Source organism: Castanea sativa, chromosome 2 (genome assembly GCF_040712315.1).
Source record: "Castanea sativa cultivar Marrone di Chiusa Pesio chromosome 2, ASM4071231v1".
NCBI classification, from domain to species: domain Eukaryota; kingdom Viridiplantae; phylum Streptophyta; class Magnoliopsida; order Fagales; family Fagaceae; genus Castanea; species Castanea sativa.
Genome location: NC_134014.1, coordinates 9,313,390 through 9,327,189, shown reverse-complemented (window position 1 = coordinate 9,327,189; position 13,800 = coordinate 9,313,390). Strand labels below are relative to the sequence as shown.

At 33.4% G+C, this 13,800-nt stretch overlaps 1 protein-coding gene across 2 annotated transcripts; it reads left to right on the top strand.

The window, feature by feature from the left end:
• Positions 1 to 6,357: 6,357 nt before the first annotated feature.
• Positions 6,358 to 13,006, top strand: LOC142626312 (mitochondrial thiamine diphosphate carrier 2-like). 2 transcript variants are annotated; one of them, XM_075800134.1, is made up of 8 exons: positions 6,358 to 6,654; positions 6,844 to 7,009; positions 7,970 to 8,086; positions 9,292 to 9,403; positions 10,010 to 10,137; positions 11,293 to 11,445; positions 11,795 to 11,944; positions 12,549 to 13,006. In XM_075800134.1, exons 2-8 carry the CDS (start codon positions 6,893 to 6,895, stop codon positions 12,765 to 12,767), a joined length of 996 nt encoding a protein of 331 aa, XP_075656249.1. In that variant the 5' UTR covers positions 6,358 to 6,654; positions 6,844 to 6,892; the 3' UTR covers positions 12,768 to 13,006. The 2 variants fall into 2 exon arrangements, with proteins under 2 accessions (XP_075656249.1, XP_075656248.1); XM_075800133.1 differs by having other exon boundaries at positions 6,358 to 6,658.
• The last annotated feature ends 794 nt before the right edge of the window (positions 13,007 to 13,800 follow it).

Sequence of the window (13,800 nt, the reverse complement as noted above, 5' to 3'; positions counted from 1 at the left end):
TTTTATTCTCATAGAAATATTAGGAAGAGCCAACCTGCTCAAGGCTCTTGGCGTGATGAATTAACTTGAAACCTCTGGATTTACGTACTTAATAATAATAAAATTATTATTATTATTATTATGAAATGTTAAGTTCATTCGTTTTCATATTAATGGATCTTGGACTTTTCACATTCATAACGCGTAAACAAGATAGAACTAACATATGAAATGTGGTCCACAGAGCGATAACTGTCCCTGTGGGCTATGGCCTTGTCTTCTTAAATAGAATCATTTTTTATGTCCTTAATTAATTTTCCTTAACAATTAAAGTAGCCTTTCCTTTGTTCCATCAAAAAATATATATTAAAATTTACAGTAAAATAAAATAAAATAAAGGCTGTAGGACAGATAGCGATAATTAAATAGAGGTAGGACAATTGCCGTCCATACAAAACCGATCTTTATTCTTAACCAAAACAAAAAAAAAACCGATCTTTATTCTAATCTTTTTTTTTTTTTAAAGTATCTTTATTCTAATCTTTATAGTGCTAGTTTCTTTCACCTTTAATTCTAATCTCTTTTTTTGAAATTATCTTTATTCTAATCTTTATAGTACTAGTTTCTCTCACCTTTAATTCTAATTGCTTGTTCTTTGACCAGTTTCTAAAAAAAAAAAAAAAAATTGTTCTTTGACCAAGAATATTTAACCAAAAAAAGAAAACGAACTTTCCTTCTTTTTTGATGAACAAAAAACGAACGAACTTTCCTTTTCTGACTATTGGGGTGGAGAAAGAATTTTAAACATTTATATAAAGTAGGGTGGATTGTAATTTTCCTTAACTAGTTGTATAACAATAACAATATTCCCAAGATTTTCTGATCAACTATAAATTCTCAATAGATTAGTTAAGGGTTATTTTTAGGATCATGTTAACGGTGTGGGCAATTATTAACAAATCATTTAAAAAAAGTTTTGACACAAATTTTTATGAAAAATTGAAAAATTTGTCAAAACATTAATTACTTTTTTTTTTCTTTTCCCAATTAACATTTTTAAGAGCATCCACAGCAGATATTGCAAAAAAAAAAAGCCATTTTGACACACCAAAAGCCTACTTTATTATTTTACCACATCATTTTATAATATCTCATTTATCAGATGTTCTATCATTCAATTCTATACATTAAAATAATATTTACTACACATTAAAATAATATTTATCTCCTCCCTAATAACACCATCAACAACATCAACAACAACGGCACATTGACCACTGCCACAACAACAGCCACCAACAACTACTGCTGCAACAACACCGACCAGCCACCACATGCACAACCACCACCACCACCCCACCATCACACACACACCCCAGCAAGGTAGAAACCACCAACAAAACAGGGAAAAAAAAACCAGGAAATACCAATCACCAAGCACAACCACCACCCAAATGCCAAACCACCACCGATTCAAACAAACAAATAACCACCGATTCAAACAGACAAACACCAACAGCACCAACAGCAATAGCAACAGCCATCGATTCATCATTTCACCAAACAAACACCAACAAAAACCTTCACCGATCTAGCCACCGTTTCAAACACCAACAACAACCATCACCGATCCAACCACCAAGAAACCACAAACCCACAAACCCATCAAAACCCACTCACTTCTGCCGTGAGTCCATGACCCACCTCGCCGTGACCCACCTTGCCGTGACCCAGGTTGCTGCTACCCACCTCGCAACGGCCCACCTCACCGCGACCCACCACGCCGCCATACCCACGACCTATACCATCACCTGACCCATGCCAGAATATACCTACATCGGAACCCATCCTTCACTAGAGAGAGGGCAATTAGACAGAGAGGGAGGAGAGAGAGCAGGATCCAGAGAAGTGATGGAGTGGCTCAGAGTGGGATGAGAGAGAATGAATAAAAAACTATTTTTTGTTTTTAGCATTCTCGTCCATACCTTTGCAAAATGCAATGGTGCTGTTCACATGTGGCAAGAATTATGAGATTTGGAACATCTGATAAAATGAGATTTTTGATGTTTGGTGTGCTAAATGTGCCAAATATTTGGCATTTGGCACATTTAGCACATCTAGTGTGGATGCTTTAAAACAGTTTACTAACAACTGCCCTCAAGCATTCGTTAACATTTTCCTTATTTTTATTACAATACTTTTTTAATTGACATGTCATTTTTTTTATTACTTCTACTAATGTAATTTTTGGTATTTCTTTATCTTTTTTTAGTCTCTCAACTTTATTTTTTGAGATGATTTATTCTCTCAACTTGGATCAACTTACTCTCTCACACTGGTGTAATAACTACTCTCATTTAAAAATGACCAAACTATCTTAAGTGATTTCCTCTCATTTCTTTCATCTAAAGTGGTTACCCTCATCTTTTAGCGGAATATCTTGATTTTGAATCATATCTTAACTAGTTGTAATGCTCTTTTAAATTTTGATAAAGTTTATAAACACAACAAAATCTCACAAAATTTTCATAATAATCTTACTGAAATATGTAACAAAAAGAAATAATTTAGGATTTAAAAAATAAATGATTTATTTATCTTTTGATAAAAGGTGAGAAAAATATATCAATATAAATAAGGCTAAAATGAAAAACTCACATTCTAAGTTTTATATATATATTCAATTTAGTGGCGGTTCCAGGGTTTTTTTCTAGGGATGTTAATAGTGTCTAAGCTAGAAATTTGTTGTGGGAGGAATAAAAAGTAAAATGATTATTATTTTTTTTTGTATATACAAATTTCATATTATATAAAATAATCTAAAATAGTACTCTAAATACAATTTAGAATACAAACTTTATTGTACAATAGTCTAAAAAATTATTAATAGTTTAAAGATCAATAAGACAATAACCAATGAATGAATAAATAAATAAAATTAAATAACTAATTAAACATTTTTGTCAAATTAATAATAATTTATTATATTTATATGTACTGACAATTATTTAAAAAAATGATAAAGAAGAATAGTAACGCGCATAAGATTTGGTTTGGGAGTAAGTGTGAAACTACGGAAAAAAAAATTAATATAAGTTTTTGCTTTTGAAGTGTATGACTTTTTAATTGTACATATGGTTATTCTCTTGAAATTAATTGGAGCAAGTATTAAAAGACTTCTTGGACTTGAAAATTTATAAAGCACATATCAATCTACTTGATTAGACAAAAAGAAAACCTAGAAAGGAGAAAGAGAGAATGAAGAAAAAAAAATCACAGATGTAGATACAAATAGGTTTGTTGTAGAGGTGGTGCATTTTTTTAAAATTGCTATAAGTGGTGTAATTTTTTGCTAATTAGGAAGAGAAGTGCTAGGAAAAATAGTTTCATTCTGCCGTCAACCGTAAAGTAAGCCAGAGTTAGATAAGGTTTATTTATTTAAAATGAATGAGCAATTCAAGTGTAGTGTTACTAAACAACACCTTTATAACAAAATCTAGGTGACAAGTTGTTAAAGATATGTAAAAAAGTGATGTCAATTATGGGTTTAAATTAAATCAGTTATAACTTGCCACTTAACCTTTCTTTTAAAATTATTATGAAAATACTGTGAAAGTAGCATTGAGTTGAGCATATTCAAGTTTATTTCTGCTAGATTTAAACAAAATTTATGTTCAAGGTGTTCAAAATTTTATTTTAGGGGGTCAAAATTGCTATAAGTGGTGTAATTTTTTGCTAATTAGGAAGAGAAGTGCTAGGAAAAATAGTTTCATTCTGCCGTCAACCGTAAAGTAAGCTAGAGTTAGATAAGGTTTATTTATTTAAAATGAATGAGCAATTCAAGTGTAGTGTTACTAAACAACACCTTTATAACAAAATCTAGGTAACAAGTTGTTAAAGATATGTAAAAAAGTGATGTCAATTGTGGGTTTAAATAAAATCAGTTATAACTTGCCACTTAACCTTTCTTTTAAAATTATTATGAAAATACTGTGAAAGTAGCACTGGGTTGAGCATATTCAAGTTTATTTCTGCTAGATTTAAACAAAATTTATGTTCAAGGTGTTCAAAATTTTATTTTAGGGGGTCAATACCAAAAGTTTAAAAAAAAAAAATTTATATATAATTTTTTTTCCCTAAGTCAGGAGGTTCATTTAAACCCCTAGGCTGGTTGTAGAGTCGCCCCTAATTCAATTAAGGCATTTCTATCAATTTTTATTAAAATTTTTTGGAAAAAAAATATAGAAAATACTTTTTAATCATTAATTGATTTTTTTTATTTAAAAAATTTGAAGAAATTTAAAAAAAAAATTGAAAAATTAACCATAACATATAATAAAAGTTGATAGAAAAGCCCTAATTGAATAAACTTGAAAGTTAGAGAACTGAAATGAATGAATGCAAAGTGAGAGAACTAAAATGAATTTTGGTAAAACATAAATAGTAAATAATAATAAAAAAGCATGCATATGATTATAATAATAAAAAAAAGGCGTAAATGCACTTTTAGTCCCTACATTTTGGCCCTATTCCTATTTTGGTCCCTATATTTTCATTTTATCACTTTTAGTCCCTCAACCAATTAACGCGTGACATTTAAGTCCTTGCCGTCACCCAACTAACAGAAAATGTTGACGTGGCTAACGGCACAGTAAAATAATAATTAAAAATCTATTTTTTCATTAAAAAATTGCCACGTCAGCATCTAAATTAACTTTAATTAAAAAAAAATTACATGAATTGAGATCTAAAACTTGTTCTTCAATGTTCTTCTTAAATTAAGAAATAAGCCCAGCAAAGACATTAAACCTAGAATCAAAGAGAACCCAGATCAAATATCAAGGACATCAAACCCAGCAACGATATCACAGCCACCACCACATCAAACCCAGAATCAAAGACCAAACCCAACAACAACATTTTCCTTTATTTGAAATCCAAATAAAAAACATTTTGGTCATTGCTCATCCATTAGATTCAATTTACTAAAGCTCTCTCTTTTCTAAAATGAACTCTCTTTCATCTAAAGCTCTCTCTCTCAGATCAAATCTCTATCTCTATCTCTCTTTCGACTTTCTCTTTGGATCTGGGTTTAGTGAAAGAGATCCTCCGTCTCCGGATCCGTTGGCGACTCGGGTGGGTTTGACCCTTCCCCACAAATCAAAATCTCTATCTCTATCTCTTTTTCTCGTTGGTGGGTTTGACCCTTCCCCTCCCTCCATCGCCTACCTCATCTTCGGATCCGCCCGCGACTCATGTCAGATCCTTCGTCTTCTCTTAGCCACCTACCACCCCAAAAACCAGTACCTCCTACACCTTGACCTCACTGCTCCACAATCTGAGCGTGTTAGTCTCGCTCTTTTAGTCCAATCTATCCCCATTTTCAAAGCTTCCCAGAACGTCAATGTCGTCGGCAAGGCCAATTTCGCTTACCCAAAGGGCTTCTCTGGTATCTCCTTCACGCTCCGTGGCGCCTCCGTTCGGTTGATCATTTTGTTATGTGGGTTTTATATGATACTACGTGCTGTTTCACTTTTTTCAATTTTCTGTGTGTTGTGTTGTAGATTCATTTTCTTATGTGGGTTCTTTGTGGTATTGTGTGGTTAAGCTTTTTTGATTTTCTGTGTATTTTTGGTTCATTTTCTTATGTGGGTTTTCTTTGGGCTTGCAGATCTTCTTCACATTTTTTTCCTGTAGGTTTGATGTTCATGTTCTTTGATTCTGGGTTTGCTCTTTGATTTTGGGTTTGATGTTGTTGCTGGGTTTATTTCTTGATTTAAGGAGAACATTGATGAACAAGTTATTATGTTCTTAGATTAATTGTTTTTTGTTTTTAATTTTTTTTATATAATTAAAATTAATTTAGATGCTGACGTGACAATTTTTTAATGACAAAATAGATTTTTTAATTATTATTTTACTGTGCCGTTAGCTACGTCAGCAGTTTTTGTTAGTTAGGTGACGGTAAAGACTTAAATGTCACGCGTTAATTGGTTTAAGGACTAAAAGTAATAAAATAAAAATGTAGAGACCAAAATAGAAATAGGACCAAAATGTAAAGACTAATAGTGTATTTACGCCAAAAAAAAAAAAAAACCTTACATACACTATTTGTTTTTCTTTTTTGTTTTTTGGAAAGCGGGTTAGTTTTTTATTATTTTTTGTTTTTCTTTTAAGAAAGCCAAATGGACAATGTCCACACTTTTTTTTTTTTTTTTTGAGAATCGGACCATGTCCACATTGAAATTTTAAACCATAAAAAATGTTCCTGCATTCGAAGTAAAACAAACTTCTTTTGGTGATAAAAATTTGACCCGAGAATCATTAGTCAAATAATTAAAGCAAAATCCTTTGTTTTCAAAGATTAGATTATACAGTACCAGATTAGAAGTAGCCAAAAACTCCATATTGGGACAAAGATCACACCGTACATATATATGTAGTTTCTCTGTTTCTCTCGTTCTGTATGTTTTGGTCACATAATCAATCCATCCCACAAATCTCTCCATATATCTACATATAAACTCTCCAAAACCCAAAACTCGCTCCTCACAGATTCTTTGTGCTCCGTCAACCGTGCCTCTTCTCTCTCTCTCTCTCATTCCAATAAGGCGGCAAAAACCAAAATATCTCTCTCGTTCTCTCTCTCTAGAATATCTTCAATGGCGGTTCTTTGTAGGTACCTCTCTCTCTCTCTCTCTCTCTCTCTCTCTCTTACTCGTTTTTGAATCTTTAATCCTCGAACTTCATCTTTTCTTATCGTCGAAACCCTAATTTAAGGATTTTATGTGTGTGTATTTGTTTGCTTGCTGAATGGCTGTTTAATGTTTTATGAAAAATGAATTTTGTTTTTTTTTTTGTTAGGGTTATAGGTTGAGTTGAAAAGGAGGAGGAGGAGGGTTTTGATTGGGAAATGGAAGAGCCGAGTCAGCTGAAACGGGCGGTGATAGATGCGACGGCGGGGGCGATTGCCGGCGGTATTTCAAGGACGGTTACGTCTCCGTTGGACGTAATTAAGATCAGATTTCAGGTCTAATCTTGTTTTGGTTCCATATGCTTTTGTGTAGTTAAATGCATTCTTGAAATACAATGTTGGAATTTGAAATATTTATAATAATAATAATAATAAAAATTTATTATTAATTTTTTATTTTTGTAATTGCATAGTTGGGGGAGTGGAGATTTGAACACTAGATGTTTCTGTTGCTGTCGGAAACATCAGGAAGTGCCAGTTAAGTTTCTACTAGTCTCTTGGCACAATTTTTGGAACTTAGCACACTTACATATTTAGTAGCTATTCAACTTATTGGTATATGATTGCTAAGTGTTTTTTTTTGGCTTACAACGAGTGGGGGGAGGGGGCTCAAACCTAGATTATCCTTCATGGGAGAACCCGACAATGCCACTGAGTTGCAAAGGCAAAGAGCTTTGTAGCTCAACTAGCACTTCTTGGTCTTTCCAGTGGAGATGTTTAGGTCATCCCCCCGCCCCCATTGTAACTAAAAAAAAAATGATCACATATGTATGACAAGTGTGGGTTCAAGGTGAGGTTGTGGGTTTAAAACATGCAGGGTGCGGTTGTAAGTTACCAATAAAATAAAAGTGGATTATAATGTTAATGGAATTTGTATGTCAAAATTTCATGTTCTTTGTGGTTAGAGTTTGACCTTGAGGGTTTAGGCAAAGTTATGCAACATCTGAACTGTGTATGATATTGATAAAAAAATAAAAATAAATATAAAAAGACGTGGGCTCCAACTATTTGACATGCTGGGACTTACTAGTAGGTGTGCCTTTTTTTGTTGCTTTCCCAGTGGGAAAGTGTTTCTGTAACTTCCAGGGATGATAGAGGGGAAGGATTTTAAGTGTCTAGTGGTGGGATGGGATAAAATTTGCGCCTTGAAAGACAAAGGGGGTGGCTACTTTCGAGAGCTTTGGTATGTGTCTGTGTGGTGAAGTAAAGTGAAAGTTTTTTTATATCTGCTGACAGGTTCAACTTGAGCCCACATCCTCTTGGCCTTTGCTTCGGAGCAATTTGTCTGGAACATCAAAATACACTGGAATGTTTCAAGCAACAAAGGATATATTAAGGGAGGAAGGATTACCGGTATGATGAATAAATTTGTAGTTTATCATTTTTTACTTGTTTTTCTTTTGCTCCAATAGATGTTTTCTTGACTAATTCTAAGTTGGCAATATATTTAGTTTCAATTTTGTAGTTTGCACTATACAGTGTGTTAGTTCTTTCTGTTAGAAACTTAGATTTAGGTCAATAGGCAATTCGATCTCTTACCATTTTTTTTAAAAAGGACAAAGTTTAGTTATAAAATCAGTTATAGCCTTAGGCTACAAACTCACTCAATATCTTTTTATTGGAGGTGAATTTTGACAAATCCACCATTGGATTATATCTTCTTCTTATATCCTACATGTTTTCAAAATTTCAAGAAAATTAAAGATCAATAGCTATGTCATTAATACATTTTTAAATTGCAAGTTTTTGTAATTTAAAATTATGCATAAAATATAAGTTTATAGATTATATAGTAAATAATATCTGATTGACATAAAATTTGAATATGTATTAAGAGTGTAAAGAACATGGAAATTTGCAATTCAACGGTTAGATTTTTAAAATATGCAGTAATATTTATTTTATTGAGTGAGTTTATAGCCTAGGGCTACAACCAATTTTGTAGTTAAACTTTGTCCTTTTAAAAAAATCTCTTAACATAGGTCTGCTTGTTTGAGGTTTTGTGCAATAAATATACTCAATCCCCATGATTTGCTGCTAAGTGACTGGGTTTATGCAGCAATTTGTTGACCAACAACAACAGCAACCAAGCCTTTGTCCCAAATTTTTTGGGGTCGGCTATGGATCTTCAATAGATTAGTCAGGTTCGGCCACATGTATTCTTTTATGTCATTCTATTTTATTCTTGAGCAATAGGTTAAAATTTTAAAAACACCATTGTTTACGTGAAGGGCAGTTTAACACTGGTTGTTCTGATTTAATGCCTTTCAAGCCTTTGTATTCTTTTCATTTCCAAAAATCATCAAATTATATAATACTGCAAATACAGTGAGCCTTGTAAAAAATACAATTTTGAGTATTGATACTTGCTTCATGTATGCACAGGTTCTGGTAGTAAAGGTAAATCACATTTTTCTGTAAATTATAAAGCCTGGTAGTAGTTGTTGCAAGACACTAATGCTACTCAAGGAAGTTTGTTTTGGAATTTTATTTTTAAGTTAGTTTTAAATGAATTTAACTTTTTTCTGCAGCTTATTTAAGTTAATTGCATATGACAGGGTTTTTGGCGTGGAAATGTGCCAGCTTTACTTATGGTTATGCCATATACTGCCATCCAATTTACTGTGTTACACAAATTGAAAACATTTGCTTCAGGTTCTTCCAAGTCAAGTATGTATGGGAGCACCTTCTCCTTGAATTAGTCCAAAATATAGATGTTTATATAATATTGTATGTTTGTATATTTCATTACATGCAAATCTACGAGATGGTATGACTTAGAAGCTAATTGTAATTATTAAGATATAATTTGTAATATGTGGTTAAATTAACTCATATATATGAATTCAGTATGGTTTGATCTTTCAAATTCTTCTTGGATTCTTTAATGATCAGATGGGAGTTCCAATATCCTTAGCGGCTGTAGTGTTGATTTTTTTTCTTACCCTCTTAACTTTTTTGGGCATGGTTGCCAATTGGTCAAGTTATTCCCTACCATACAGTGAAAATAAAGTCATGCTCCTATCTATTTGGAATGTTTGTATCTGATCTCATGTTAGGCCCTTTGTTTTATTTGTCTTGCAAATATGATGTCATTGGGTAAATATCTCAGTTTCTATTTATGGTGTTGATCATGTAACTTTCTAGTCTGTATCCAGTTTACAGGTGATAAAAGCTTTACTTGCTCTGTAGAAATTGTGTTATTGTTTCAAATATTTAGTTTTCTGCAGTTTCTCATTCTCTAATGTGTTGGCCTGATTGTTTTCTTTCATGCAGAGGATCACATTCAATTGAGTCCGTATCTGTCCTACGTCAGTGGGGCATTGGCGGGGTGTGCAGCTACTGTTGGATCATATCCATTTGATCTTCTACGAACCATATTAGCTTCACAGGGTGAACCGAAGGTATAGAATTTAATTACATGCCTGAAGTAATCTCATTTTGTGTTCAAACTGAATTTCTTTCAGCTTATAATATGACTTTTGAGGCCATTCTGTGATCTTTGAAGTCATGCAATGCATAAAACATTGTTGCATTGTATTATTTTTTACACACTCTTGCACGTGCACAGTGTTGTGTTACTAGCAAACTTTTATATCAATCTTGGGCATTTTTCATGGATTTTTTTTAATATACATACACACACACACACATTCCAAATAAAAGAGGAAAAAAGAGGGAAGAAGAGATTTGAGCTAGTGACCTCCGCTTCATGAGGCGTGGTCCTTGCCGATTGTACTAGCACTTGGGGTTGTGCATTCTTCATGGCTTTGCCATTAATAAAAATGCTTCTTAGACTTTATTCAGAATAAGAGTGGATTAAAAAGAAAATATTTTTCTTTACAAATCAAAAAGAAAAAAAAAGGGACAAAAAGATTACAAACACACACACACACACATTATCTGTGACCACTTTGGGTTTTGACATGCAATATTCCCCACATATGGATAGATGTACCTTGTGTTAACAAGCCTTGGGTAGACGTGACAGAATGACAGTCTTGGGTGACCGTGTCCTAGCCATTTAATGTAATCTTGTAGCACCAGTCACCTTGACAAGAGAATATTGTGCAAGTGCATTGCATGAAATTCTGAAGCAGTCATAAACCACACAAGTAAATGTAATTTTATATAGTTCATAGTTGAGTTCTTTGGTTTAGCTTTCTAGGATTTGGTTTGGTCCTAAGACTTGGTTAGGGCTGGCCTTGGCTTGGGTGAGAATTGGGGCACTGTGTTTTTCTCTGTTTATAGAAGTTGTTGAGTAGGATATTTGAATTATGGGCCTCTCTTGCCTCTTTTGAGGTATTTGGTTCTTGCAAAAGTTGGCAGCACAATAATGTGGGTGTGTTTTCTATTTTATCATGCTGGTCTTTAGTATAGACTCTTTTCTCTCTTTCTCTCTTTCTGAGCTTATTAAAAAGAAGTATGTAATTTTGACATTTTGTCCATTCTTTGAAATGCCTATATAATGCTCACCACATTTTGATACTTGCTTTATGAAAAAACAGTAGTTTGTGACTGGGCCATTTAACTTATTTATTAATTGTACCTACATTCAGGTGTATCCAACCATGAGGTCTGCATTTGTTGACATAGTTAGAGCTCGTGGCTTCCGAGGGTTGTATGCTGGATTGTCACCAACACTGGTTGAGATTATTCCTTATGCTGGTCTGCAATTTGGTACCTTTGATACATTTAAGCGCTGGACTTTGGTAAGATTCTAGTCCTCTTTTCTATTGAGATCTTCTTCTCCCAAAATTTAGGGTTTAATGGTATTTTCTTAATTGAGAATGAGGAAACAAGGAATCAGGACTGTATATGATTATAAATCTGAGAGTTTGGGTGTGTATACTTTAATATGGTCAGTTTAAAGAGCCATTATGCCTTTTACTCATATAAGTTGATGCCAAAGAGTTATAGCTCGACCAGTACATTATGGGAGGAGGGTGATGTCGTGGGTTCAAGACCCACTAGTTGTATGTGTAAAGTTAGCAATTAAGAAAAGGTTGATGGTGTAGGAATTTGTTCTTGGCCTGATATGTTTTACTTCATACTTTGTAGGCCTGGAACAGGATTAGAGCTTCTAACTCAGGCTTAAATTATACTGAAGATGGAATTACAAGCTTTCAACTTCTCCTCTGTGGATTGGCAGCTGGGACATGCGCCAAACTTGTCTGTCATCCACTTGATGTGGTAAAAAAAAGATTCCAGGTAGATCTCTTGCCTATATAAAATCTTTACTCTAGCATAGTCATACTAACAAAATTTTTTAGAATATCATTTTGACCTGAGGCTAAGGTGTTGTATCTCATGCAAATTCTCACAGTTTACTCAAAAAACTCCAATGTAACTATTAATTACAATGACAAGCATGTTCCCATTGATTGGTACTTGTATCCCTTTACATCTCCTTGTGAGAGGTCTGTTAGCTTCTTATGCAAATGTAACAAACCACAACAACCACATTATTCCAGTAGTCTCCTGGATAAGATCGGTTTTACTGTTACTTCAGAACCAAATTTTGCTTACTCTTCTGTGTCAACATTAATGGGCTTAGGAGGTGTTTTTTAATATATATTCTTGTGTGTGCTTCTTAAATTCATTTATTCACTTTTGTTTCTTTTGTTGCTTTGTCTTTAGACTTCTAAAAGATCATTTACATTTAATTAAGATTTCTGTCTAGCAATCTCTATGGGGATATGAGAATAGAAAAGGGGGGGGGGGGGGTATGGAATCTGAAATGGTTAATATCTGTTTTTTTTTTTCCTCCTAACCGGCTTGAATGTGACAATATTACTTGTTTGGGCTAATGCAGGTTGAAGGACTACCGAGACACCCTAGATATGGAGCTCGAGTTGAGCATCGTGCTTATAAAAATATGTTTCATGCTCTACGCCAAATCTTGCAGATGGAGGGTTGGGCTGGACTTTACAAGGGCATAGTCCCATCAACAGTCAAAGCTGCACCAGCTGCTGCTGTAACATTTGTAGCTTATGAATACACGTCAGACTGCTTAGAGTCCATTTTGACTTGAAACTAACCTGATTTTTTCCCCTTTTCATCCATTTTTGTTTCATTCTTTTCCCATGGCGATATTTATAAGTCTTCATAGAAGTTAAGGATAGAGGAATTATTATTTTTTGATTGAGTATTATAGGCCACAAAATTATAGTTTTAGAGATGTCAAAAATTTGCGGCTGAAGCAAAACTGAAACTTGTAGTTCTATTTGAGACTGAATGGTATATTTTAAACAGCATTAGTTATTTAGCTTCTCTTCACAAGTCTATCAGTAAATTTCTGTTGTGTTGTTTAGCGTTCTGTTGTAGTTTATGACAAAATGTGCGCCAACTATACTCTGATGAGTTTGGTAAGACATCTCATACCCCAAACAAAAGGATAAGGGGATAATGATTTTTTTGGGGAGCGCATTCAATTAACAAAACTCAAGTACAAAATGAAAATAGTGTGGGTATATTTTTGGGGGGGCCATAGCCAAGCGGTTCCATCCCTGCTGAAAGTTGTCAAAGAGATTAGGTAAAACTATAAGAATGTGGTCAAAAATACAAAAAGTAATGCCAATACAACACAGAGAGGAGAGGAATGAGGATGAGCAGTGAGCTTTGAAGAGTTGTGGAAGTCTCTTCAATTACCATACTATTCTAATAATAAATAAATAAAAACAAATAAATAAATACCATAATTTTCTATAAATGGCAAACTGTGATTGACCTTCAACCAATCTATTACATAAATTCATTATTTTTTCTTTACTGTTCATAATCTGTGATGTAAGATAATTGTATGAAGTTGGAGGAAACAAAAGTAAAAATTTTAGTTTCGAAATAGTGCTCTGGGCTTTTACATAAAGGTGAACTCCATGGTGGGATTGACTATAGGGCCCGCCTACTACCACCTAAGAATTGTTTGAGTTGGTGGATAGGACAGGACAGTCATAAGATCCATGCAGGTGTAAATTGCATTTTTGCCTATATTTTATTATGAGTACATTTTATACGCAAGTATATTTAATGCTAAAAAATTAAAAATACACATTTATTAATGTAAG